The sequence below is a fragment of the Crocodylus siamensis genome, chromosome 3, assembly GCF_052110815.1.
Source record: "Crocodylus siamensis isolate JL-2025a chromosome 3, ASM5211081v1, whole genome shotgun sequence".
Taxonomy (NCBI): domain Eukaryota; kingdom Metazoa; phylum Chordata; order Crocodylia; family Crocodylidae; genus Crocodylus; species Crocodylus siamensis.
In genome coordinates, this window is record NC_143397.1 from 135,962,184 (window position 1) to 135,989,942 (window position 27,759).

The following is a 27,759-nucleotide window of genomic DNA, read 5'->3' on the forward strand; positions in this document are numbered from 1 at the left end:
GCAGCACCCCCTTGCCCTTCTTCCTCTTTAGCTTGGCACCAGTGGGAGTGTTCTCAAAGGGAAGTCCCCTGCTTGTTCCAAAGACCCCAACCCCCCAAAGCAGAGGCAGGCCACCCTGGAGAGGTGGGGGAAAGCCACAGACAAAGGGGGGCATGTTGCAAGGGTGAGCGAGATCACCCAGAGCACTGGGGAGATGTTTTCTCTGGATGGGCAGCCCTTCTTAGTTGAGTGGCCAGGGTTCAGGCAGCTCATGGCACTCTTGGCCCCATCCTACCAAGTGCCTGCACACACCACCTGCAGCAGGATGGTGGTGCCCTCCCTGTAGGATGAATGCAGGAAGTACTTGAGGGAGGAGATGCACAAGGCAGGGATGCAGGTAGCCTTGCACTTCACCTCTGACATGGAGGGGGGAATAGGGATTTAGCAGGTAAAAGTAGAGAGGTACCTGGGGAGTCAGATGTCCAGCAGGCGGTAGTGCATCATAAATTCAATGTTTATGTTAAGTCCACGAGTTTCTGTACCTAGGAGGCTGATTGAAATAAAGTTCTTAGGGCTGGTGGTACTGGAGATACGCTGGCAGGTTTTGTGTTTTGAGCTGTAGGAAGTTGGCTTCTGGGTTTGGTACTTGTTTGAATTTCCAAACCACTTCTCACAGCCGGGCCTATGAACTTCACTTTATCAGCCTCCTAGGTACAGAAACTCATGGACTCAATATTGACGTTGGATTTATGACACACTACAACCTGCTGGACATCTGACTCCCCAGGTACCTCTGCACTTTTACCTGTGCTGCTACATTCCCTCTCTCCCTCCCCGCCCCCCCCAGTCTGTCCCTCACCCTCTGATGCCTCCATTTTCACTGCCTGGCTTTCTTGCCTCCATTGCATGCCAGCCTCTGGCTGCTTTACTATTCCTAACATCCAGGAACAGCACACACATAGACAGCAACTGCAGGTGCTTCCTCAGCCCAATGAAGGTTTTTTTCAACCCAAGAGCTTGCTAAGATGTATTTCTCTAATGATTCAGTTGGTCTACTAAAAGATACTAGATTAGATTGACCCAAATAACCTTGTCTGCCAGGACCATGTCCTTAGACCAACACCCCTTAGCACCTGTCCCTGGTCAGCTGACTAGAAGGACGAAGGGCCCTGGGCACATCTGAGCCCCAGGACTGGGGCTGCCAGGGAGAGTTCTCTGGCAGCTGCTGGAGAAGAAGCACCTGCAGGAAAGGAAAGAAATGTTCTGTCACAGTTTGGCTTCCTGAGATGCTGCTGGTGCTACTGTGCTGCAGTGTACTGCTTACCTGTTTTATTTAAAGTGGTGGACTGGACTGAAGCTGTAAGGGAGAAGAAGGCCTCACTGGGGCACACTACCGTGTTGTGTAGAAACCGCGGCACCAGTGAGGGCACATCTTTAATGCACACGCACAGTTGCATGCTGAGGGCATGCCTTAACACACACAGTCACGCTTCACAACTTTTGCTTGTCAGCAGCCTGAGGTGAAGTTTCCTAGAAACCTCTATATCTAACTCCTTGAAACCTGGCAGGCTTCATGTCCTCAGCAGGGGATAGCATTCCTGCAGTTTACACCCCACTGCGCCTTATATACACGTGACATGAGTTTTGCTTGTCAGCAGCTTGAGGTGCAGTTTCCCAGAAACCCCTGCACTTATCTCCTTGAAACTTGGCAGGCCTTATGCCCTCAGAAGGGGATACCATCCCTGCAATTGTTACCTTAATCAGCCAAAAAATGACCAAGTTATAGGTATTTCAATGATTCTCCATGATAGTCTATGGTTGAATCTCACCGAATCTTCCAAAGCTGATTCGGTCAATTAGATTCCGTACAGCGATCTGAATCTCCAAGTCAAATCACTGCCCTCCAATCGGCTGAATCCAAATCCAAATCAAATATTTCCCTATTTGTATAGGCCTAGTTAATATTGCTTCTAGTCGCACACAGCATTTTGTAGTATTTGAGGACAGAGCAGATACTCCAGAAAGATTCCTAATAAAATAAAGACAAATGCTGCAGTTTATTGAGGGGATCAAAATCACTGTAGATCAAAATCTGGTACACCTAGGTTCTGTCATTGCCCTTGACAAAACAGAGCAAAGTAGAATTATTGTGATCAAAAGAAAAATAGAACAAAAATGCCATATTTCTAATTGGCAGTAATTTAATTATGAATAGCAATCTGTTGATGCCCTGTGATCAGATCCTATTAAATAATTCCTGCTTTATTAAGGGGAGGAGAATCTACCGTAGAAAAGAATGAGATTGGTTTTCTTGTGGTGGATAAAGAAGAGGAAAGGGTGGTCAGCTTTGAACTCTATAAGAGGTACCAAAGATGTTACCTCAACAACCACTGCAGTGGAGGCTGCTGCCCCAGTACCTTCTTCATTAACCTCCACGTATGACTTATGGATGACCTCTGACACTTTTAGGTTCCTGCCTGTAGAGATACCAGAGAGATCAGCTAACTGGGAAAAGAGGTCAGTCATGCCCAAAGATCTTAACACGGATGTGAGACTATATTGTTCTACAAGTTTCATTTGCGGGAGATGCACTTCCACTTTTCTCTCTTCCATGTTGGTGGAACTCATCCAGGATGTTAATTTGTCAAAACTGATTGTATTTTCAAGCTGTAAACAAAATAGTAGGACCAGAAAATTGGAATTAGAAGTCAGCCTTCCACATGGTCATGAAGAAATAATAAATAAATAGTCTTGTCTTTTCTTTGTGTTAAACTAAAACTTCTAGTCATGATCTTCATATTTTATGCATTCTATGGTTCACTTGTTTAAGGGCTTGAAAGTTTTTCACACAAAATTGCTGTCAAAAAGCTCCCACACAGAAGTACTTGCCTAACCCTGACTTTTCCTAGAAATGTAGGACTGGAAGGCACAGCTTTAGTTATCAATTCCAGGCCCCTGTTAGCACAGATGACTCATACTATGTTATATTGTGCTTCTTACAGAAGAAATTCCTGGTTTTAGTCTCTAGTGCTTGACCTTTCAATTCATACTACTGAATATCATTCCTTTTTAATTCCATTACTCTTCAAAGTCATCCTATTCCTCCTCTATGATGCTTTCCAACTTTGTGTTATTTCCACTTTTTTTGTTCTCAGCATCGTTAAGGAAAATATTTAAGATCTGTCCCAAATGCTTCCATGGGGAGCTTTCCTACCAGCCTCCCTCTAGCTTGATACTTCCCTTTTCACCACTATCCATTCTCATCTTTTTGCAAGTTTCTTGTCCACCTTGGCAGTCTTCAACTAGTCTCTGTCTTCTTGAGTTAATCTACATCATATAAAATGCCTTATTTAATTCCAGATAGACTGGCTCTATTGCATTTGCTTTTATTTATAAAACTGTCATTATAACTTATCAATTTTTTGGCACAATATACTTCAGTAAACCCCTGCTTCACTTATCTCCTTTATTTCCATTTTTTAATTTTAACTGTTCTTTCTTTTCACAAACTTATTCTGAGGCTTGATTGAGGTTAGACTAATAGGCCTGTAGGTGCCAATATAATTCCTTCCAATCTCCTTTAAATTTAGGTAGTACAGTTTCTATTTTTCAGTGATACACAAAGATTTCTTAGGGCAATATCTTTTATTGGACTAATTACATATCTGGGATAAAGTTGGACAAGCTTTTGAATGCAAGACATTCTTCCTCAGGAGATGCATGTAACGTGGGTTACTTCTTCAACTGAGGAAGAATGTCTTGCAATCAAAAGCTTGTCTAACTTTATCCCAATGACATAGTTGGTCTAACAAAAGATATCACCTTAAAAAAACTTTGCCTCTCAAATAATTTCTGGGGCATTGTGGCTACAACATCACTCTTGCACTATTTTTTAGTTGTGTATTATTGCCTCCCAAAGTACAAGGTCCAGTAGCTGAGATTTTTAAGACATCTGGGTCTTTCAGAACTCTGGGACATAGATTAGCACTCTCCAGTCTATGAACACATTAAGCTCACTGAATTTACGTTCCGTCTCTGATGTGGTCATGTCCATTTCCATATCCTCATTCCTCATTTTCCGTCCTCATTTTCCCCCATGTTTGTGCCATCATCTATATTGAACATCCATGCAAAACAGTCATTTTGTTTTAGCATTATGCCTAGAGTTGGAAGGTGCTATCTGCCCTCTCAACCGGTCCACCTGCCTCCAGAGCATCATCCGCTACAAGCACTGAGCTGACTAGCTGCAGAGTCAGCTAGACACAATATATAAACTCAGACCCTTCATTTGGCCTCTGGCTGCTCAATGCCTCACACCCTGCAGCAGCTTGACTTGCACCAGCCCTGGACCCCATTACCTTGCTCCTATTTATCCTGTTATGCATCTGAACTCTTTGGCTCCTGATCTTCAGCCTGACCTTACTATAGACATGGATATTGGTTCAGATTAGGAATATGACTCCAACTCCCTGGTTTTGAGCGCTTTGAGGCAGCCTTGGCCTCTGATCTGGATTCCCTGCAGGTTCAGCTGCTTGGTGAATCCCATGTTTCTCAAGGCTACTTATGTCCTCACCCTTACACCTAGGTTATTTTCATCTCTATTCCAACCTCACTACAGGGCAGTCATGCTTCTTCTATTTATTTATACAATCAATCCACCCATGCTACTACAGCATCACTTCCAACTGGTTCAGTGGCTCTGGGTCTCCCATAATGACACAGCCCCCAGTAGTATTTATCTGTAACGATGATGGAGATTTCTCTCCTTTTGAAACCTGACCTAGGGGTCTATAGCAGGCACTCACAGTACTACCCCAGTATACTCTCAGTATCCTTCTAACCAGTGTTGCTGTTTTGTTTTTTTGACCCAAACTGTTTTTAGCCATCATGCCATGAGCGTATAAAGCTACTTCACCAGATTTCCTCCCTTTAAGTCTTTCTTGAGTAGCGCACACTTCAGTATCTATATTACAACTATGACTTCTGTTGTGTGCATGTTAACCCTGTAATATCCAGTGTCACATTCTGTACCAGTAGTTCAAGTTCCTCTTCTTTTTTTTTTTTTGATGCCTTGGCTGCTTATGTTAATGTACAAATTCAGTTAGTTCCTTACTAATTGACCCGATTCTTTAGCCAGATGAAGTAAAATCCTTTCACCAACAGTTATTGTCTATCTGTCTCTCTTCATTAATATTGATACTGTCTGTTTCTTTGCTGTTCATCCTCCTCCTGATATTTGTCTCTTGCTTTTTTCTCATGTGTCTAGTCTCCTTCTTTCTGTGCAACTTAGACAGTTCAACTTTCATTTTCATTCATTAAATGAATGAAACACAAGCACTGCACATCCTGAAACATGCCTTTAATTAACATGCCTTTAAAAACTAATATTGAACTGGAAGGCTGACCGAGGTTTTTCAGCTACTTTTAGTGTATGTCATTATGTGGTGTTAGATAAAATTAGTTCCTTGAAATGTGTGCCCTCAGGATGATGCTTGCTTTGTTAAGAAGAACCCTCTTTCCTGGCTAACACTTTTTTCCAGTAGAACAGGTCCTTCTAAAGCCTGCTGTTATGCATAAATGATTACTAATCAACAGGAGACCACTGTACTTGTGATGGTTATTGCATTGCAAGTGTCCATATCTCTAACTGGTCAAATGTTTTGTGGCATCTGGATTAGGAAAGGGACTAAAGCAAAAAGTCAGATATTCTTCTTGACTCTCTTGAGTCCATTTCTAGAGTTGAATTAAGTTTTACCTGGTTTAGGTCAGAAATGGCACCTGGTAGCAATATGATCATGCTCAGTTCTCCATTAGCATATGGAAGCTCCAGGATCTGGATCTTCCCTGACTCTATGGAGGCTATTTTAAAGAAGCCAGTTTGATGCATCATCTGCACAGGTTTAGTTTCATGCTGAAAGATGAACATGAGAGAACATAATGTTTTATGAGCACTTATTTTAAGTACACTGGCTTATTCATCAGCTTAAAACTTGACTCCCTCCAAGAACAGGCCCATTTATATTGCCCAGAAATTGTATTAAGAAAGCAGTTCATAGGCAGGTTTCCTATGATTACTGCAATTCATTGAGAAACATGACAATGTAAATAAGAAGTCAAACTAGAAATGGTATGTTTTGTATCAGAGGTGCTCCACCCCTGATCTATGGGCCTAATCCAGCCTGCAGAGCCATGGCATCTGGCCTCCCCATGGGTGGGGAAACTTTGGCAGCAGGCGAGCACTGGCAATTAATACTGTCATTTCTCCATTGCAATGAAAATACCAAGCTGTGCACAGCATCCAGACTGGGGTCAGGCCAGCACTCCTCTTCCCACCCCTTCTCCACCCATATGGCCAAATTGGGATCTGTGTGCAAGATCAGGCCCATTAGCTGGTTCTGGCCAGTGGACGGACTGCACATCTTTCATCTAGCATGTCTGGCAATAAGGTTGGGGCACTACTATTTTGTATGTTTTTATACTGTTTATATAGTAATTTGAGAGTAAGAGGTGAGCTATGTACCCTACCTGGTTTATCATAAAAGGCATTTCTTTGGTGTTTTCTTCCTTAAATTTGTTGCTCCAGTTTCCTTTGAAGTAAATGGCATTAACCAAGATCATCGCAGTGGAGGCACCAATAGAACCCGGCCCAAACAAATTCTTGATCAGACCTTTAACAGAGACAAGACGGTAAATTGTCTAATTCTGATGGTTGCTGAATGAAGTTCAGCATTTTTCCTGTTTATAACCTTTCACTTCAATGACTGAAACTGAATCTACTGACTCTTATTTGAGGGCTTATTTAATCTGAAACCCATATAACCCATCATACAGTTCAAGAATAAGATGGAAAGAGATGATGATTATATTGTATGGAGTCATTTCATTGGATATCACTCTTATCCCCAAATATTTCTATTACATATAGTAGCAATAAACATAGGCAAGGCACTGAATAAAAAGAGAACTTTTTTTCTCTTCCTAAATTTCCAGTTTCCTGAGGTTCCTAGTTAATTATGGTTTAAAAAACTACCCGGCAACACTTGTCCTGTCCTTACCATTTGTCTGGTTTTCCACCCAAGAGTTAATTATTATTCTGGCTTCTTTTGCAGCAGTTTTAAAGTTAACACTTTCCAGGCATGCTTGGTACATTCTTTTTGTACATTGTAAGTATTGCTGTAAAGAGGCCACAGTCATCAAGTTAAGCAGGTTCTCAACACAAATTCCAACTCTAAAATGAATATAATGTGATCCAAGAGCCACCGACTCTTAGGCCCCCTCTACATGTTGCAGGTATTGCATAATTAACTGATTAATTGTGCAGTTATCTTGAGTCCGCCTACACGTGCAAAGTACCTGTCACACCATAAAAAGCTCCAACCAGCTATAAAGGTAGACTTCAAACAGTGCACTAACTTTATAGCTGGTTGCCTTTGAGTTTTAATTTGCATGTATAGCAGGGTCCCCCCTGTGGCTGGAAGAAGAAACCTTTTTCTGCAGCTGCACAGGTGCATCATGCCCAGCTGGGGCTGGGAGTCCTGCAATTGAGAGGACTCAGCCCCAGAAGCTGCCAACTCTGGGTCCCTCAATCTCACACCCCCTATGGCTGCAATCTTGTTAGTGTGGGGGGAGCCCAGGATCGGGCTCCCCCTGCACTGGCAATAAGTCGCAATGGGATCTAATGCACAGTCTCACAATCGCTCCTCCTGCCATGCACATGTGGCATAGCAGGAGACATGATTGTGTGGATTGCTCATTAGATACCATCATGCTTTTACCTGAATATTTACAGGGGTCCTTAGAATAAAACCAGTTAGTCATAGTCTCTGTTCTTTTCCTGATGAAACTTATAATAAGGGACCTACCAAATTCACACCAGAATTCAACTATGCAGCAGCTCCTTTAATTTTGCAGGTTCCCCTGCGTGTTCCCCCTTGCAATTGGCGGATGGGCCCTGCCGCTCACTCCTGATTGGCGAAGAGGCAAAAGCTTCAGTTTTAAATATGACTCCATTTTTGCCTCCCAGTTTGTCAACAAAAAGCAACAGGGCCACCAGGGCCCCTCAGCCAATCGGCAATGGGGAGAAGTGTGTGTTGGAGAACCTATAAGATTAAAGGAACTGCCGCGCAGCCCACTTCTGCCATGAATTCAGTAGGTCAGTACTAATTATTATAGGGCTGGGCAGAAAATATATTTCATAGGATGTGAAAACTTGAAGATTTCCAAATCCTTTTCTGCCAAAAAGACTAAATGCCTACATCTTGAAATCATGACTCTTTTATTTTGAAAATGTCAAAGTGAAATGTTTGACAATTTCAAACATTTGTTTCACAACCTTTTTTGAGTCGAGAAATGTGTTGATATCGACCATTTTGTGCAGAAAAGCGCTTTGTTCTCTATGAATCTGCACTTCATGAAAAATGTTTCTTCACATCTCCACCCACTCTATCGAGTATCCTGTGTTGGCTTTTGTATTATTATTGTGCATTGACCAAACTTTTTGACAAGATACCCCCTTAGGCCCTGGAATAGTTAGGGCTAGAACCAAAAAACAAAATCATGGGGCTTTAAACTATGGAAAAATATGTTCAATAGATCTCAGATCCTTTGCAGTGTTCATAAATTGTGAGATCCCACTTAGCTCACCAGGGAATAACACTTAAGTCAGAATCTACTGAAACTCACCGGAAGGATTGAATACCTCTTGTCAGCATACAGTCTGTTGGCAATTCTGAGAGTATAATTAGCATTGGGTGCATTAATTTCTGAGAGAAGTTGTTTAAACTTAAAATGGATGTCTTCAGGATCACCACACTGAGTTGTTGGAGGCAAAGATAAGGTAAGATAAGGTTTGTATTGAATTATTTTTGATAGAGAATTATCAATCATATATGAGTAATATGGCTGATTTGGATTTCTGGCTTACATCTGAGAGATTTGCATAACAAAAACTTATTGGTGCCCAATACACTGAGTAACTATAAATTAGCATATGAACCTTCTGCAATAATGGTGATCATATTTTTAATACAATGGATTCTGCTATACTACGTGCTTTAATATTGAGCAAATCATAAATTATGGATCCATCTATCACCTTCAAGGATGTGATATCCCCTGTGAAATGGAAATTGGAAGTTGTTTCTACTCAGAAAAGCAGCTTGTGTAATTACTATGGTGTTACTGGGTCTGTGGAATGAAGATCACGCTTTAAAAGCCAAGTTCCCCAAAGTGTGATCTGTTCATCAAATCATTTTTCTGTTAAGTGACATTTCTATGTTGGTTCCTATGACACCCTCTTGGATAACTGTTGACTTCTGTGCAACAACTCTGATTTGTGACTTACAGGCAGACTGGTCCCTCTGCATCACTGCTTTTTTGCCCAAGCATGCAAATGGCTTCAACTTTAATTTCCCACGGCATATCCTCTCTCCCATCCTTTGAATTTCTGCACATTCAGCTACCTGCCTTGATTCTGAAGTCAAAGCTGTGGTTCTTTTTTACATCTGCTTGGTTCAGATCATCTAATCTAATGCTGTAGTTGCAGGGGTGCCATGTGGCCCATGGGGGCTGGTAGACAGGCCAGGTATGTAGTGACAGGGACAGCCGCCTAAATCAAGAGCAAGGAGCCCTGGTGTGTGTGTGTCAGTGGTGGGGAGTAAGCCACATCTGCATTAACTTCTGCCTCAGTTCATGCCTCATGTAGCTGCCACCACTCTTCCCCACTGCTGTATCCAGATCCAGCCCACAGGAGTCTTCTAGTCTGGATCTGGACCAGGGTGTGAGATGAGTTTCACCTGCTGCCACGGATATAAATCTTTTAGAAGCATATTCAAGCCAGCTGTTTTATGATCTGATGAGATAATTTTACAAAAGAAGGGAGAGGACATGTTTTACCTTTTTTTCTAAATGGCTTCTGAGTCCTGTAACTTCATCAACATGAAGTACCTGCAGTTAAAAATATAATTTGTAAATTAAGTGCAGGAAAATAATGTAGCTGTGTTTTACATTTGACGTCAGCAAAAGATATTTGCTAAAAATCATGTAATATCATTTAAGAAAATGGGCTAGATAAATTGTATTTCAGAGACTTTTCATCACCTTGTAATATACTCAATAAGCAATACTTTGGGTTCCTGCAATAAGCACCTACTCCTGTTTGCATTTGTCAGTAGAGTAGGATTAATGACTCCTTATTCTTCATGTGCATCTTAATCAGATTTTCCATACCCACTGCCATTTTTTCCTGGGCCCAATTTCATGAGGTGTGATCCCATGCCCTTAAAAATCAAAATCAGGGGAAATCTATTCATGGTATTTTTTCTGCTTTCTGGGCTCTTATTGCAGGGCTGAAGTCTGAGTAATGAAAGAGTTCAAAAGTTCCAGCTGAGCTTAAAATTACTTCTGTTCTCCAGGTGATTACTTTAATATTTGTAAATATGATCCTGTTTCTCTGGGAGGTTATTTTCAGTCTAGAAATGGACTTGATCCTAGCCCCCTTGTGTGCTTTTCCTAACTACCCAGCTATATTACTGACCCACTTCTATAATATGTGCAACCAAAACCTTGGAAAGCCCTTCAGAGTGAGATGAATCTGAATAGAACTCTAATTTCTGTCACTGTCGTCCATCTTTGAGGTGTGTGATATCCATAGATAGCAACTGCTTACCCATTCCTATGTCACAGATCTGAAATCTAAATCAGGTATGTCAAACAATTTAAGTCAGGCTTACTTTTTCCATCTGCAATGCAGTGTTTCCTTTTGCACCCAAGTAGACCATGGACAACGCTGATAGGATGCTCAGTGGGGAGTATAAGATATTTTCATTTACGTGGCTGGGTTTTAGTTTTTGGAATAAGTCGAAACAAAATTCAGCATTTGCTGCACTGATGGAGCCCATTTTGAAATCAGAGAATTCTAGAAAAAAGAGCAGAAGTAGTATAAGTATGTAATAAAGGCATACTGTACAAATTGTAATCACATGCTTCTACAAAATAACAGCTACTTCTGATGCACTGAAAACTAAGATTAAGTCAAGGGACGGGAAATAGTTGTTTAGTATGTTTTTAATTATTTGCATTTTATTGATGTCAGCTGAAATCTACAACTGCTGTGCCTGTTCCCCAGACACCCCTTGGGAACAGTTATGCGGCCCTAGCCCCCCTGGAGGAGGAGGCAGTAGAACAGGTCCCCAGAGAAACTGAAGCCGCTCGACCTACATCACCAGCTCAGAAGAGGCACACTTAGAGAAAGAGATGCAAAGTTCTGGTCATCGGGGACTCCATCCTGAGGGGAACTGGTGGTCCAATCTGTCGCTTGGAGCCCTGGTCACAGCAGGTCTGCTGCATGCCTGGAGCAAGGATTCACAACATCGCAGAGACCATCCCTAATATCATCAAGCCCTCTGACTACTACCTACTGGTTGTGGTCCATGTGGGTATAAATGATGCATCCAAGGGCAAGCTGGATAACATCATGGAGGACTACAAAGCCTTGGGACACTGAAGAAGATGGGAGCCCAGGTGGTATTTTCCTCCATTCTCCCAGTAAGTGGACGGGGTAGGCGCTATGAGGTGGTAAACCGGTGGCTTTGGAGCTGGTGCCATGAGGCAGGCTTCAGGTTTTTTGGCAATGACCCATGTTTTTGTAGGGAGGGCATTCTGGGGTGGGATGGGCTTCACCTCTCCCCTAAGGGCAGACCTATCTTTTCCTCTAGGTTAGCTGATCTCATATGGTGGGCTTTAAACTAGCTTCGCCGGGGGGAAGGGGCCTCTTTGAGTGGAGAGGATGCTTCACCAGCACGCAGGGTGACAAGAGGAAGGAAAGCCCAGGTAAGCACCAACATCCAGGGAGCAGGGGGCCACAACTGTCCTGGGAGTGGGAGGGAGGCACGTGCACCCTCAGGAGGCCTCAGGTGCCTCTACACTAATGCTCGTAGTATGGGGAATAAGCAGGAGGAACTGTGCCTCCTGACTGGGAGAAAGAACCCAGACTTAGTAGGGCTCACAGAAACCTGGTGTGACCCTACCTACGATTGGGCAGCGGGCATTCAGGGATACACCCTATATAAAAGAGACAGGACAAAGAGGAAAGGGGTGGGGGGTTGCACTCTGTCAAAGAGCACCTCACATCATCAAAGATTAGCTTCGGGTTAGAGGAGGGTCGGGCAGACACACTATGGGTAAAACTACAAGGGGGGCATGATGAAAGGGACTTTACGATGGGTGTCTACTACAGACCACTCAACCAGGGGGAAAAGCTGGACCAGGACTTCTCCAGTCAGCTTATGGAGGCAGTTAGGGCAAGGGATGTTATTGTCATGGGTGAACTAAACTACCCAGACATTTGCTGGGAGGAGCAGACAGCCAGGTCTGACCGCTCACGTAGGTTCCTAGCTGTATTACAGGACCTTCACCGTATCCAGGAAGTGAACAGCCCCACTAGGGGTAATGCCTTGCTGGACCCGGTCCTGGCCACGGGGGATGACCTGGTGAGAGGACTTCACGTCCTTGACCACCTGGGCAATAGCAATCATCACCTCCTGGATTTCACTATCCAATGCAGGGCATCAAGGGCTCACACCAAGGCTAAAGCCCTTGACTTCAGAAGGGCCAACTTCAATGAGCTTAGGAGACTAGTGGGGGAGGCACTGAGGGCCCAGAAGGTACAGGAGATGGGAGTCCATGAGGGATGGTCATGTCTTAAGGGGGCAATCCTCCAGGCCCAAAGGATAACAGTCCCTGAGAGAAGCAAGCGGGGTAAAAGTGCTCAGAAACCCCCTTGGCTCAGCAAAGGCATTCAGGAATGCCTGAGGACTAAAAGGGGGGCATACAACCAGTGGAAGGGAGGAGCTATCACCAAGGAGGAGTACTCCCCCTCAACCCATGAGTGTAGGAGGGCTATTAGGAAGGCCAAGGCAGAGGTGGAGCTCAGGCTAGTGTCCAGGATTAAGGACAACAAAAGTCCTTTTTCAAGTACATTGGGAGCAAGAAGAGGGCACCAGGCAATGTAGGGCCCCTGCAAGACACAAATGGTAATCTTGTGGCTACGCCAGACAAGAAAGCTGATATTTTTAACAGTTTCTTTGCCTCTGTTTTCTTGAACAGGGACCGGGATAGCCCACCTACCAGAGGTAGGGACAATCTTGGGGATAGCTCTGTCAGGCCTTCAGTCAGTGCAGATGTAGTTAGGGATCTTCTGGAAGGGCTAGACACTTTAAAATCTGAAGGTCCAGATGCCCTGCACCCAAGGGTGTTGAGGGAGCTGGCAGGGGTCATCGTGGAGCCCTTGGCCTGGCTATATGAGTATTCATGGTCCTCTGGCCAGGTGCCGGGGGATTGGAAACTAGCTAATCTGGTCCCAATATTCAAGATGGGGAGGAAGGAGGACCTAAGTAACTATAGGCCTGTAAGCCTCACCTCGGTGCTCGGGAAGATCTTGGAGAGAATCATCAAGGAGCACATCTGTGGGGGGCCTGCAGGGGAGATCATGCTCAGGGGCAATCAGCATGGGTTCATCAAAGGCAGGTCCTGCCTGACCAACCTGATTGCCTTTTATGACCAAGTAACTAAATCCTTGGATGATGGTGTCGCCGTGGACGTAATCTTTCTAGACTTTAAGAAGGCCTTTGACACTGTCTCTTACCCTCTCATCAATAAATTAAGTGACTGTGGCATTGATGCCTGCACAGTTGGATGGGTAAAAAATTGGTTGATGGGGCACACTCAGAGAGTAGCGGTGGACAGGTTGTACTCAAACTGGTGAGATGTGAGCAGTGGGGTCCGCACTTTTTAACATCTTCACCAGTGACTTGGACGAGGGGGTTGAAAGCACACTATCCAAGTTTGCTGATGACACTAAGATGTGGGGCCAGGTGGGCACACTTGAAGGCAGAGAGAGGCTGCAACTAGATTTAAACAGACTACAAAAGTGGCCAGATGAGAATAGGATGGGGTTCAATGTAGACAAATGCAGGATGCTGCACCTGGGGAGAAGGAATCCACAGCATACATACAGGCTGGGGAGTTCGCCTCTTGAAAGCACAGAGGCAGAATGGGATCTTGGAGTCGTGAGCCTCCAATGCCAGACCGCAGCCAGCAAGGCCAGCCATACCTTGTCATGCATCCAAAGATGCACCTCAAGCCAGTCCAGAGAGGTGATACCCCCCCTCTATGCGACTTTGGTCAGGCCGCAGTTGGAGTACTGCATCCAGCACTGGGCACCGCACTTCAAAAGAGATATTGCCAGCTTGGAGAGGGTTCAGAGAAGGGCCACCCACTTGGTGAGAGGGCAGCAGGACAGGCCCTACGAGGTCAGACTGGGGGACCTGAACCTATTCAGCCTCAGCAAGAGGAGGCTGAGGGGGGATCTAGTGGCTGCCTACAAACTCATCAGGGGAGATCAACAGCAAATAGGTAGAGCCCTTTTTTCCCCAGCACCACCTGGGGTGACAAGGAACAATGGTAATAAGCTGATGGAGAACAGGTTTAGGTTAGAGATCAGAAGGCAATATTTTACAGTTAGGGTGGCCAGAATCTGGAACCAGCTTCCCAGGGAAGTGGTCCCTGCCCCTACCTTAGGCAAATTCAAGAGGAAGTTGGATGATCACCTGTCTGGGGCCTTGTGAACCCCGCATTCATTCCTGCCTGTGGCAGGGGGTCAGGCTAGATGATCTGATCAGGTCCCTCCTGACCCTAGCTACTAAGAAATTATGAAATGACAGTGCTTTTTTCATTGTGAGTAGATGAGATTTCATCTTTTATGCCCATAAACTCCACAATCGCTAGTAATCCAATTAATTGCTAGCATATATCTAATTCTTTGTATGTTCATGTTTTTGTTACTTTTTCTGCAAGCAAGAGTCACAGATACTCCAGAGTAGAACGACTGATGGGCAGTCGGCTGTTTCTTTGAAATAGAAATTTTTTTTTTACTTTAATCTGAAATAAATTAAATTCTTTACTGTGAAATATAGTGGCTTCTATATTGTCCTTTTCTAAATCAAGGAAAAGGCCAACTGTCAAGGTACAGGGAAAATATTGATTAGTTACAGGTGTGTAAATCTGAGCAACAGCATGGATTTTGCCTGGCTTGCCCCAGGTTTATTATTAAGTACAGTTTGGACCTTTTATTTGTATTTGCTTGTGAATGCTGTATGCACAGGGAAAGAGGGTGGAAATCTGGACAGGCAATATCATGTCAACTGTCCTTGCTGTAAGGATCTTAGACATTATAAGTGAATCTTTTTTTAACTGAACATAGGCGGAGTGACATTAAAATAAATAAACAACACACACTCACACATACTATAAGTTTAAACTTAAAAGAAAATCTTACCTTTATGGTTTGCAGAAATGAAGCTAATTTCACAGTTTGTCAGCTGTGTGGAGGGGCTTCCTGGTCCTCTTGAAGTAATATATACCCTCTACTTTCTGACACTCCCACTTCTTTCTTTTCACATGTTGACCCTTTGCATGCTGAAGCCATTGAGTAGGATCAAGCTCAGACTTAGTTTTACTTTTTGAAAAAAAGGCTTGTTTTACTTTTTGTAAGTAAAACAAATGCTACTCTAAGACCTAGAGAACTGAAGGTACATGGTACAGTATCCTCAAACAGGGTATGCATGGGGGTACTGGGCAGACTGTTTATTAGCCTTTACACATTAAATGTAGCTAGAGCATATTAACTTGGCAAAGAGCCAAGTGAAAGATAAAAGGATAAACGATGTAAAAATAAATATTGCAAACAAATCTACCCAAACTGTTAGTTAACCTGTTCTTTCTTCCTCTAGTTACCATATCATTTTCTTAGTTGCATCTCTGCGAAACTGTAAACTTCAGTTGAGTTACAATATCCACAGCTGTAGTTTGCACACGACTCACTATTTTTGTCAGGAGTCTCTGGAAACGGATACATAGCCACCTACTTACTACCTGTCGCAACTATTTTATCTGGTTCTTGAGCATTTTATCCTTATGGTTTGTGGAAATGAAGCTTGCAGAAAATCTTGCAAAATATACTTCCACTGCAAAGAAAGGAGAGGAAAGGTGGTTTTTAATCTAACTGCCACAAAGCTGAAGCGACTGAAACAACAAAAATATGGCTGTAGCCTGATGGATACATTAGAGCAAGTGTCCTGGGATATGGAAGCTTCAGGGGGAAATTCCCCCATTCAGCCTTATTTCAGAGTAGTGTTTCATTTTGGATCACTGAATTTGGCTAAACAGGGACTGGAAAGTAGGAAATTAGTCCACATTTCTAGGCTAATTTATAACCATTTAGGCATAGAATGCATGTGTTTGATAGTGTCTGTGTGTGTGTCCGTGTACTCCTGATCAAGCAATGTATCTTGCTGGAATTTTATTTTGGTGAATGTATTTGAGACTGCCTTATCGGGAGGAGAGAACTGAAGAACAGCACGGTTAGGAAATGGGCATGAAGGGAGTTAAAGACAGATATTTTTAGTTTACCTTGTAAACTTTTATTCTCTGCATCATCTGAAATGAGTTAGTTTCAGTTTCATAGTGCTTAGGGTCAGAAGGGACCTAAACAGATCATCTGGTCTGACCCCCTGCCCCGGGCCGGAATGGGTGCTGGGGTCATATCACCCCAGCCACATATCTGTCCAGCCTCCTCTTGAAGACCCCCCAAGGTCACAGAGACCACCACCTCACTTGAGAGCCCATTGCAGAGCCTGGCAGCCCTGAGTGTAAAGTAATGTCTCCTGATGTCCAGCCTGAGCCTTCTCTCTAACAATTTGTGGCCATTATTCCTAGTAACCCCAAGTGGTGCCCAGGGGAACAAAGCCTCCCACTGGTCCCCCTTGGTGAGTTTGTAAATGGCCACTGGATCCCCTCTCAGCCCTCTCTAGTGGAGGCTAAATAGATTTAGGCTCTTTAGTCTCTCTTCATAGGGCCTGTCCTGCTACCCCTTGACCATACAGGTGGCCCTCCTCTGGACCCTCTAAATGCTAGCCACATCCCTCTTGAAGTGTGGGGCCCAGAACTGGATGCAGTACTCCAACTGTGGCCTGACCAGTGCCACATAGAGGGGAAGGATCACCATCGTGGACCTGCTTGTGATGCATCTGTAGATGCACAACAAGGTGCGGTTCACCTTACTGACCGCTTCCTTGCATTGGCGGCTCATGTTCATCCTGGAGTCAACAATGACTCCAAGATCGCTTTCAGCCACCGTGTTGATGAGAAGGGTGTTCCCCAGCCTATAGGTGTGTTGCCGGTTCCTTCTCCCTAGACGCAGCACCCTGCACTTGTCCACATTGAATTCCATCCTATGCTCATCCGCCCACCTCTGTCTAGATCAAGCTGGATTCTGTCCCTCCCCTCCAGCGTGCACACCTTGCCCCACAACTTGGTGTTGTCAGCAAATTTGGACAGCGTGCTTTCCACACACTGTTGTCAGTAGTGCATAGAACTTGAAGGTAACGTTTTATGACAAACTGCTACATTTTGTTATCTGGAAATCTTGGGTACGTAAAACTCTTTAAGTAGGTGTGCTAGGTTTGACATCTGTTTATCATGCATGAACAAACTTACCATAACTCTCTGATGAAGAACTACAGGTAGCTCAAATACAGAACGCAGCTGAATAAACATTCATGGTCCAAGGGACAATCATAATACACAATAACAAATAATGTTAAAATGTATTGCTTTGTCTGAAAATAATAGACTGGGCAAGTTACAAAGAAACCAGTTCAACCTTAGTCAATATCATGGAGCAGAAAAAAAGAAAACCCTGTTTTGTTCTCGGTACTTAAGTGGCAGTGATCCTAGTATACTTTGCGTACAGCATACTGTATGCCACTGGTGGTACCTGAAGGTGGTTATTATTATTAGGGTAGTTTGTGTGCAAAATAAAAGGTATTAATAAATTGCATATGATTTTATTGTTTTTGTTCCCACTCAGAAAACCCTTTTCCTTTGTTACCATTTTAACTTTGCAGTGGTTACCTTTGCACGGCTTTTCGTTATTTTGGATTCACAAAAAATTGTTAGTTGTTTTTGAGCATTAAGGGAATGGAAAAGATGCACTTCTTCTCTTGATAAGTACCTTGCTAATAGGATTACTGCCTCTGGTTTGCATTGGAACCAGATACTCAGCGAAGAGGTACTGTTTAGTTCACAAACAGTCTAATCAGAATTCACTAAAATGGCCAACATCCATGTTTTTCAAAAGGGACTCTGCCCTTGTACTGTATCTACAGCTGTTTGTGTGTTTCTCTGAGGATTTTCCAATGTTGTGATGCTTCCATGTGTGTAACTGTGAGACCTCTAAATGGGAGCTGTCAGTGAAAGTGGAGTGAAATGTGGCCAGTGGCTTTGATGCAGAGCTGAGTACAGAGAAATAGGAACAAATATGATGACATACCTCATCCTTTGTGTGCACTGAAAGAGTTTGCAGGAAGAATGTTCTAAGGTTACTTTAATAATTTATGATAATGCGTACACAAGAGGTGGCAGAGTGGAGACCATTTTGGTATTCCTTGAGCATTTCATTTTGCAGCTTTAGCATCTTTGAATATATCCATGTTCTGTTTGTAATGATTTGACATTGTGTATTCCATACAAGTATATTTATTTAACTGTAAGGGCCATATAAGAACCAAGAAGTGCAACAGGCAAGAGATTTTATCTAAAAAAATGTTTTGTTCAGTTTCTAATAAAAAATGAAGCTTTCTATAATAATGAATATTATTATAGGCTCGGTACTTTCTCCATTGTTTTTTCATTGTGTACATTGTCATCCTGCCTGACATCCAATCCAAGAAGAATGGCTATGCCAACGACCTAGCTCTCACGAAATCAAGCAAGCAATAAGAAGCCACTGAATCCATTTTGACATCAGACATGAATGCCCTTGCTGACTACTTCTATAAATGGTGTCTCCAACTCAGCCTTGTTAACACAGTTGCAACAGCTTTTCACCTAAATAACAACCAAGCAAAGAAAGAAAGAAAAGTCAAGATTGGTGACCAGACACTTGAACATTGTCACAACATCACTTACCTAACAGTTAAGTTGGACTGGACCCTTACCTATCGCCAGCATCTTAAAAGGGTCCAGAATAAGGTTAATAGCAGAGGAGCTTATCTTGCTACAGCCACCTGTGGTGCAAGTTTCCAAGCACTTCTCACTTCTGTTCTGGCACTTGCATATGCTCCTGCTGAGTACTGTGCACCAGTGTGGGCCAGAGGGTGCACACTAAGTTAGTGGATTCCAGCCTTAACAGTTTCGTGAGAACCATTGCCAGATGCCTTATGCCAGCTCCCAGACATCCAGAGACAAACTGGTACCCTAGCCCTAAGCCTCAAAGCCCAAGATCCATACCATTTGTTGCACTCCAGCCTAATAGCTGCAAGCCAGAAACCCAACTACTACCTGAAGTCCCAGAACCTATTCTCTACTCAGGCAAATAAACTCATTGAATGTACAGATGGTATATCACCTGAAGCATGGAGTTCCCAGCAGTGGAAGAGGCAATATGCTGCACAAGAACTGTGGCTAAAGAACTTCATCCCCAACACCAGCTTCTGCCCCTCAGGCTGCAGCCACCCTGCAGGGCCTGGACTGCTTTTAACTGTCTCAGAAAAGGCATTGGACAGTTTAAGGTGAGCTTGCACTTTTGGGGCCTTTCCAGCAATGCTAGCTGCAGCTATGGTGCTCAAACTCAGACAGACAACCACATCATCTATGACTGCCCATACGCTCCTTTGGGTGCAGAAGCTCTTCTTGATATTGAGCATTCTCCCTGTTGCTGGCTTTCTGGTCCTCATGCTTTCGACATACGTGTGTGGTGACACTCATCATCCTCATCGGTTTGAAAATTTCCACAGAAGAAATGTTTGGAACCGAAACATTTGTTTCAGAATAGATTAAATTTTAAATTACATTTTTATTTTTATTTTTCATGGCAGTAGCTGCATAGGTGCAAGGTTCCTCCCTGCTGCCCCTCAACCCCCCACTCATTCCAGGTTCCTCCTCCTTCCTCCAACTTTTGCTTCTTGCACCCATCTATGGGGATGGGGTGGCACATCCCTTAGACCCTAAGAAGGCTGCATGGTAGAAAGCCCTAGGCAGGAAAGATCCTGAAGGGCCTGTAGCCTGTGCAGCATGCAACCCCCTGCCCCTCAAACTGGACAGTCCTGATCCAGTTTATCAATGAAGGAAGATACTTAACCAATACCAGGCCCCTGTCAAACCCCATGCAATACCTCCCCCCAGCTACACATAGAGCTGCTGATGACTAGTCATTGAGCATGATGATCCAACAGCTGTGTATCCAGTTGTATATCTAGTACTGTAGAAGAGAGATTATTAATGAGTCTCTTATTTTGAGAACCCAGTTTTACTGTAATGCACTCCTCTGCATTGTGTGCTTCCTTATTAAAGGTGTGGATGACTTCTCAGTCACAGTTTTCCATGATGTGTTGCTCATGTAGATTAAGAAGTAATAGAAACTCTGTCACTTGTGCATTGTATTGCCCTACCCCTTATCTGGTTTTGTTCAGTCCCAATTCATTTATCTGTTGCACTTCATTGCCCAAAGGCCTCTTGACTTGCACAATGCTGATTTATAATCCATAATTTGTACATGACAGTGCATCTTTCCCCACAAGGAGCTCAAGCTCCTGTACAAACAGTATTGGGTAAGGCCTCTGAGGAAGGATTGTTTGTTTATTTATTTATTTATTCATTTATTTGATTTACCTGTTACCACTTCCCAATAGAGGATCTAATTATACCAAGTTAAGGAGAGTGTAAAACGGGAAGATTAATAGCAAGGTAACTTAGTGGCAGCTGGTGGAGGGAGGAGAAGCCCAGCGCCCCTGATTGCAATTGCAATAGGGGAAGTGGCAGCTGAGCAGGAGCCCAGGGCCCACAACTTAATCCATCACAGGCTGCATGCTGCCTATGGCCTGCCAGATGGAAAGGCCTGGTGCAAGACACCTGTTCCCTACTTCCATAATGAAGAAAGCCAGAGGCTCTGATCATAGTTGTAGAGGCTACCTTAACAAATCAATGACGCTGGATTTGACTAGGCTCAATTTTTTATATTTATTGTATTTGCCTAGTGTATAAAACTCTTAACACTTTACAGACCTTGGTCACATTCTCACCTAGTATCAATCAGCATGGGGCCACTGATATTCTTGAGGTTACACTCATACACTAGCTAATGCTCTGGCTTTGTGCCTGTACAGCTTTAGCTTACATGATTTTCCTCACAATTTCATTGGAATAGTGTGTGTTCAATCTCTCTGTAAATATGCCCCCCCTTTTGGTGCGGATTTTAGTGCTTAAATTTGCACACCAAAATCTGAAACTCTTGTGTTCAATCTTCATTGATCGTTTTAATGAAAAAAAATTTCCTACAAAAATATTACAATTGGAAAATATGATTAAAAAAACCCATGGAGCACAACAATCCAGAGTCAGATGAATGCACAATCGTAAATGAATGTGGAATCCACAAACCTACATTTGTTTATTATGCATCTTTTCTGGCGTTTGAGACTATATAAACTTCTGTTCTTTTATTTCAAATGTTAAAGTGAAAGCAGTGAAGGAAAGCAAATACGAGGAAATGTAAAACGACAACTTAGTTGAGATTTTAAAATTGAGGTAATCAGGAAAACCAAACCATAGTTCATATAAAAGGACACTTGGTATTTACATGCTGAAGGATATACAATGGTAAAATGGTGTAACATTTGTATATGGAAGGCAGGTTGAAATGTCTTTTAAAATGTCCTGACCTTAACATTCTCATACACAATGCATTCACTTTTTAAAAAAGTAAATACCATCCAGGTGTCACTTGGAAAACTGCAAGCTACAAGTTACATTTTAACCTATAGAAATGTTTGCCTTACAATCTTCAGAGGTGAACTACCACTGCAGTTTACCAGGTGTTGGCCAAGCTTCCAGGATTATGTGGAGAAATGTATGGGATGAATGTTGATGCTTCTCTAGCATGCAGGTCAAAACACAGGCTCACTAAAGTAACAATGTTTAAGAGAATAAAACTAAGGGGGTGTCATCCAAGACTGAGCGAATGGATTGTGTATGTATTTTATGGTAGCCTATCCAGGGGTCTGAGCCAAACTATTTGCTGCTGTTTGATTTTATACATGAAATGGACTTGGACTACATTAGCCACTAGAGCTGAGTTAATGATGAAAGCATGATTTATTTAACAAGTTATTGGTTAATCTGCTCTTTATTCCCCTGGTTACCAATTTTTTTGCCTTCTGGGTGGGAATCCATTGTATTTTCATACCTTCCTCCTGGAAATGCAGAACTGTTTGAGCTGTCTTCTATGCAGGTCTCCTGAAGAGTGTCTGGAACGGCAGTGAAAACTAAGTTCCTCAAGGTCAATCCTGCGAGCAAACCACTCAAATCAGCCAGTTAAAACACTCAAATCAGCCAGTTAAAGAACTGTGTATGATTCAGAGAGCTATTTCCCATGGATGCTGCCCTGGCTCCACTGAAGCTCTTGCAGAAAAGTAATATAAATTGGATCAGGATTCAACCCATACAGCCGATCCCTTTTACCCTTATTTCCAGCAACCATGAGAAGTGATAGGAATGATGACACTGTGACTATCTTTAGAAGCTGTGTTACGTGGAAGTAGTCACAGACACCCCCCTGCAGCCAGATAGAAATGGAGTAGACTCTTACTCCAGCAAGGGATTTCAGAGAGCTCCCCTCTGGGTTTAGTAGAAGAGATGGGACGGGGCTGAGATGGTAAGCCGAACACCTCCACGTTGTGCGCTGGGTGGCTGCCCGTAGTAAGGAAGGCTGAGATGCACTTAGATGGAGTAGGGAAGAGGAGTGGAAGTCCAGTCTGGCTGATGTAGAGCTGAGCAACCACCTCTGTTCGTGAGGTGATGGAGCAGAGACTTGAATTTTAGTCTTCCTCCACCTGGGCACCAAGCTAGTCACTTGGGCAGCTTCATGTTCCATAGCTAGATTAGATTGATAGGAGAGATTTTTCATCAGGGTCTGTTAATTGCCTGTAGATATTACTAACAGAATTAAAGTTACTGCCTCATGCCTTTCCAGATTGGGGGGTGGGGGTGGCTAATCTTAAACATCTGAAAATCAGAAAATACTACATTAATATACATGCTTTTTTATAACAGTCTTGCTCTTTGACACTGAAAATAGCTAATAAGAAAGGCTCAGTAGTAGTGGTGCTATGAAATTAGATGTGGGAATGACTAAGAGAATGTACTGCTGTGTATGTTGTATCGGGGTCCACAGCTCTGAACTCCAGCCTTTGTCTGTGTGTGTCCCACTGTCAGATGCAGCTGTGCTGAATGGGGCAGAGACTACTTGGAGAAAGTTGGCAGAGCTCCTGCTGTGAAATAAAGGAGTGCATTTCTATCCTGAAATGTCTAGCATTCACTTCAGTGCTAAGTTCTGGGAGGGGAAAGGTAGTGGGGTTGAGTGTGCATGCGTGTGTGTGTCCTGGAGTCAGGAAAGGTCACAGGAGTATAAATGCAGCCTCCCTGCTATGAATCTGGATGCCTGGACCAGATGCTTTTGCATATCTATCGCAGCACAGGAGGCTCAGAACTGTGGCATAGCACATTTATCTTCGATCAGCTGTTTACGGAGTACATGCATAAACCCCACAATGTGGATCTCATATCCATTTACTGGGGACATGATGAGACTAGTGAAATATTGTACCAAGCTCTGGTACATTCTGGGGAATTGCCTGAACCCAAGAAAACTATGGGGTGAATACTGTATTGTCACAGTCTTGGCATTTGTTCCTTTTCTGATTTTAATGCAAGCAAGAAGTTTTCAGTCCCTGTATCTGGCTGTTGCTGTTACAGTTGCGGTGTGGGGCCAGAGGTGGATAGGGGTGGGTACACTGCCCCGCTTTGATTCCTTGTCCATCCAAAGTATAAAAACAACTGCCTGACAGTGGCAGCTGCATTTCAAGTCAGGCAGTGCTGAGGGAGTTGATTCCTGGCTCATTATCATGCACCTGATCCCTCCTGAATTCTTCATTACACGGGTGTTAATGAACCTCTCTTCTTTTTAATGGTCTTGATGTTCTACCCCACACACTATCCTTTGTTCTGCAATCGTGCTGTCTGTTAGCTGTTCCTGGTCATAAAGCTCCTATTTCACAGCTCTGCAGATTGTTTTTAACTTATTCCAATGAAGTCATATTTATTTTTGCTTTGCTCTTAAACTGCATAATACAGCCCTAGCCCCCTAGCGTTTTAGTAAATCTTCTAGTTCCTTTTTAACTGGAGAAAAATGTATAGTTTTGTATGTGTTGAAGCACCTCCCCATCTGTACCCCCCTTTTTGAAATTCTAAATCCACCCATATGTGAGACTGCTGCTGCAGTGCCATAGGGTCCCCAGGAAGCTGCCATTTTGGTACCCACTCTGAGTGGCACCTGGGGCTGGTGCCCACTTGCCCACCCACTGCTATGCTGCTGCTAAAGCAGAAGAAAAAAACCCAGAATGAATATTGTACATTCTGCTATCCTTGTCAACACCATAAATACAGGGAAGACCACTTGTACAAGGTCATAGGCACATGCTTGTTCTTAAATGGATAAATGGTGGAGCTTTTGCTATTTTATTGCAGGAAGATGTGTTCTCTTCCTGGGTAAGGTTGTGATTTTGGTTCTATTTTATTATCCCGATAGCCATCAAAATGCACTGCAGTAACGCTCAAGGTCAGCCTGAAAACTGCACCATCTAACGTCATACTACAGTGATGATAAAATTCCCACAAAATGTTGTGGATTGTTGTCAAGCTCCAGGGGAGTGCAACAGAAACAAGATACCGTAGTGTATTGTAGAGCCTTACACTACTCTTGCATACTTTGAGAGAGAAGTACATCAATTCATTTGGAACTCAGTTTTACAAACAAATTCACAGAGCCATTTTCAAATGGCTTTATAGCAGGAGTTTTCAACCCTTCTTAAGGATTGCACCCCTTCTGGGTACACTTCTGGTGGAGCAGGAGGGAAGGAGGTGGTGGCTGCTGGACACGGAGTGTGGTGTGGGGAGGTTGGCAGTGGCTGGACACTGAGTGTGGGGGGGTGTTGCACACAATGGTGGTGTGGGTTGGTGGGTGGTGGTGGTGGCCACCTTGTGTGAACTCCCTCCGCCACATCCAGCCAGCTGGGCAACGTATGTGCGGCCCGCAGGGGGGAGCCACTGCCTTCGCTGGCCCTGCTCCTGGTAGGCAGTAGCATAGGGTGCTGGGTGGCAGCTCTCCATCCCATGTGCATCCCCTAGGCCCTTTCCAAATACCCCCAGTTGACAACCCCTGACCTATAGCAATTGCCACGAAAAAGCCTCAAATTTGTATTTTAGGTCTGTCCAGTAATTTGAATTCCTTTTATTCAGCCTGAATAAAGTGCACTTAATTTTTATTACTGAAATGAACCTTGCATTTAGACAGAACTGCAAACACAAATGGGTAACTAATACAGGCGAGTGGTTCCGTAGGCTCCAGTATTAAAATTAAGCTCATGTGCTGGAAAAATAAGGTGCCATTGTAACAACAGTCAGGACACCCTGTTACTTTCATAAGAAAGGTGCAGCTGAGCAGGGGAGAAAGCAGCCAGGGGGTAGGAGCTATGGGACTGCAAGTAACTACTTGGGAGCTACCTGTGTGGCAGGGCAGAGCTCCTGTTGCGTAGGAGGGAAATGGCTGTAGCTCAGCTATGCAAACAGCAGCAAATGAGAGCAGGCTGCAAATGAGAACGGGCTGCTCACTTACTCACGCAGGCACACCTGTGGCCAGAAATGGATCCAGGATTTTAAAGTGGGGTGTGGTTGCAGCAACCAGTGCTGCAGGGGATGGCTGCACCCCATGTTCCCTGCCCCACTCCACTGGGGCAGGCAGGAGGTGCTGCCGGAGAAGCAGCTGAGAAGGCAAGGGTTGCAGCAGTGGGCCGAGCACGTGTGGCAGGGAATACTTGGGGGAGCAGGCAGGGAAGGGGAATGCATCTGTTCACTGCTGTTGGTAGCCTGGCCTGAGCACAGCCCTCATGCAGCCCAGCTGGAGAGGACAGACTCACCCCTCAAGTGCTGTCCCGGCAGCGGGGAGGGGAATGGGAGGGGAGGGAGAGAGAAGGGGGCATGTCTTTGAGGATGGAGGGGAAAGAAATGCCTACCTTCTTCAAGACTTCATTCCCTGGCTGCGAGCGCTCTGGTGGCATGGTTGGGGACGGGGATGGGGGTCCATGTACCCCCTCTGGAATCGCTCCTGCCCCTGCCTGACTAGAAAGGGTGGAGCTCAGGGGAGATAAATCTTAGTTCTGAGCCAGAGAAAGCATTTTCTCAGTTAATCTTTACACTTTTTCCTCTACAGCATATATAAAGTCCATGGGTTGTAACTCTGTATGATACAGTGTCTTTGTTCAATTTAAGTATTGCTGGAAGGCAGGAAACATGAATGCATATCACTACAGTAGTCAGATCAACAGCTTTTGATCTTCAAACAGTACAATTTCATATCATATAAAACAAGAATGGGAAAAGTGTGAAATGCCAGCATCAACGCGATAAGCAAGCATGTGTTAGAGAGGTTTTGGTTTTTGAGAACTTCCGATTTTGAAATGCTTTGCTAATGATCGCTATTTTTCCCCATGTTATCAACTGAAGTGGTCTACGTTTTCAAGATGCAAGCCTGATTATCCAATTATGGGGAAAAAAATCAGTGATGTACAAAACAAGAGCCTCTTGCATCAAGTGCCTAATTTCACACCTTGGCATCTACCGGAGGTGAGGTTCGTTCCATATTATAGGTAGGATTATACGTGTCACTGCTTGTCAGTGGAGCAGACTAAGGTTTGCCCCTAGGATGACTCTTCCCTGTGAGCCTCAGCCCTACTGCTTTGATACCAGGGACAGGAAACGGAAAGTGCCATTGCCTGTGAGAGCCACCAGCCCCTCTCTGAATTGCCTCTTGATCTGTGGTACTATCTTTCCTTCATCAGGGAATAAGACACATGCAAGAGGTATTCATGTAAAGGCTTTAAATATACGCTTTTAATATTGATCATTATTATTCAAGAATTTGTGCCCCACTGTTGGAATGGTTTTTTTGGAGTGCTCTGCATTTTAGTATGTACTGGAAGGAAGAGTTAATACTTCCTGCACCAGCACCTACCTTTTCCATCTGTTTTGTTGTGTTGTCTCTGGCACCAAGGCCATGCACAGGGTAACTGAGCTGCTCAGAGGGGAGAAGAGGATGTTTTCCTTTTTCTTTCCTTTCTTCTGCTCTTTAAAAACGTTCTGGCAGAATTCAGCATTTGATGGTGCTGAGTGAGGCCATGGTAAAATCAGTGATACCTGAGAAAAGATAGTCATAAGGCACTTGCACACGTGATGATCCCCTCAGGTGTATCCTGTTCAGCCCATGGACTCGTGCACATCCATCTTTCCTAAGTAGTCCCTAACCTGTCCTTTCACTGCTGAGGGCTGCTCAACTCTTCCCCAAATTACTGCTTGGTGCAGTAGTCTGGGAGCTGACTTTGCTTGTGAAACTGAGGCAAAAGAGTCATTGAGCACTTCAGCCTTTTTTGCATCCTCTGTTTTACATATAATACCAACCAGTGAGAGTGAACCTTTCTTTAAGAAAGTAACTCAATAGTACAAATAGAAAAAAAAAATAAAATCAGTTACTTAAATCAAAATTTCATGTTTGCTGAATTAAATCACTATTACAAATTGGTGACTTAAATAATTTTGATTTCAGTCAACCCACCC

General features: G+C 43.7%; 1 protein-coding gene across 2 annotated transcripts; it reads right to left on the reverse strand.

Annotated features, from left to right (window-relative positions):
* Positions 1–2,027: 2,027 nt before the first annotated feature.
* Positions 2,028–10,883, reverse strand: LOC149868865 (ovalbumin-like). 2 transcript variants are annotated; one of them, XM_090039293.1, is made up of 7 exons: positions 10,710–10,883; positions 9,889–9,924; positions 8,662–8,805; positions 7,035–7,152; positions 6,505–6,647; positions 5,735–5,890; positions 2,028–2,646 (listed from the first exon to the last, which is right to left on the reverse strand). In XM_090039293.1, the coding sequence occupies exons 1-7, from the start codon at positions 10,875–10,877 to the stop codon at positions 2,245–2,247; spliced, it is 1,167 nt and encodes a 388-aa protein (XP_089895419.1). In that variant the 5' UTR covers positions 10,878–10,883; the 3' UTR covers positions 2,028–2,244. The 2 variants fall into 2 exon arrangements, with proteins under 2 accessions (XP_089895419.1, XP_089895418.1); XM_090039292.1 differs by having other exon boundaries at positions 8,662–8,790; positions 9,874–9,924; positions 10,710–10,877.
* Positions 10,884–27,759: the final 16,876 nt, after the last annotated feature.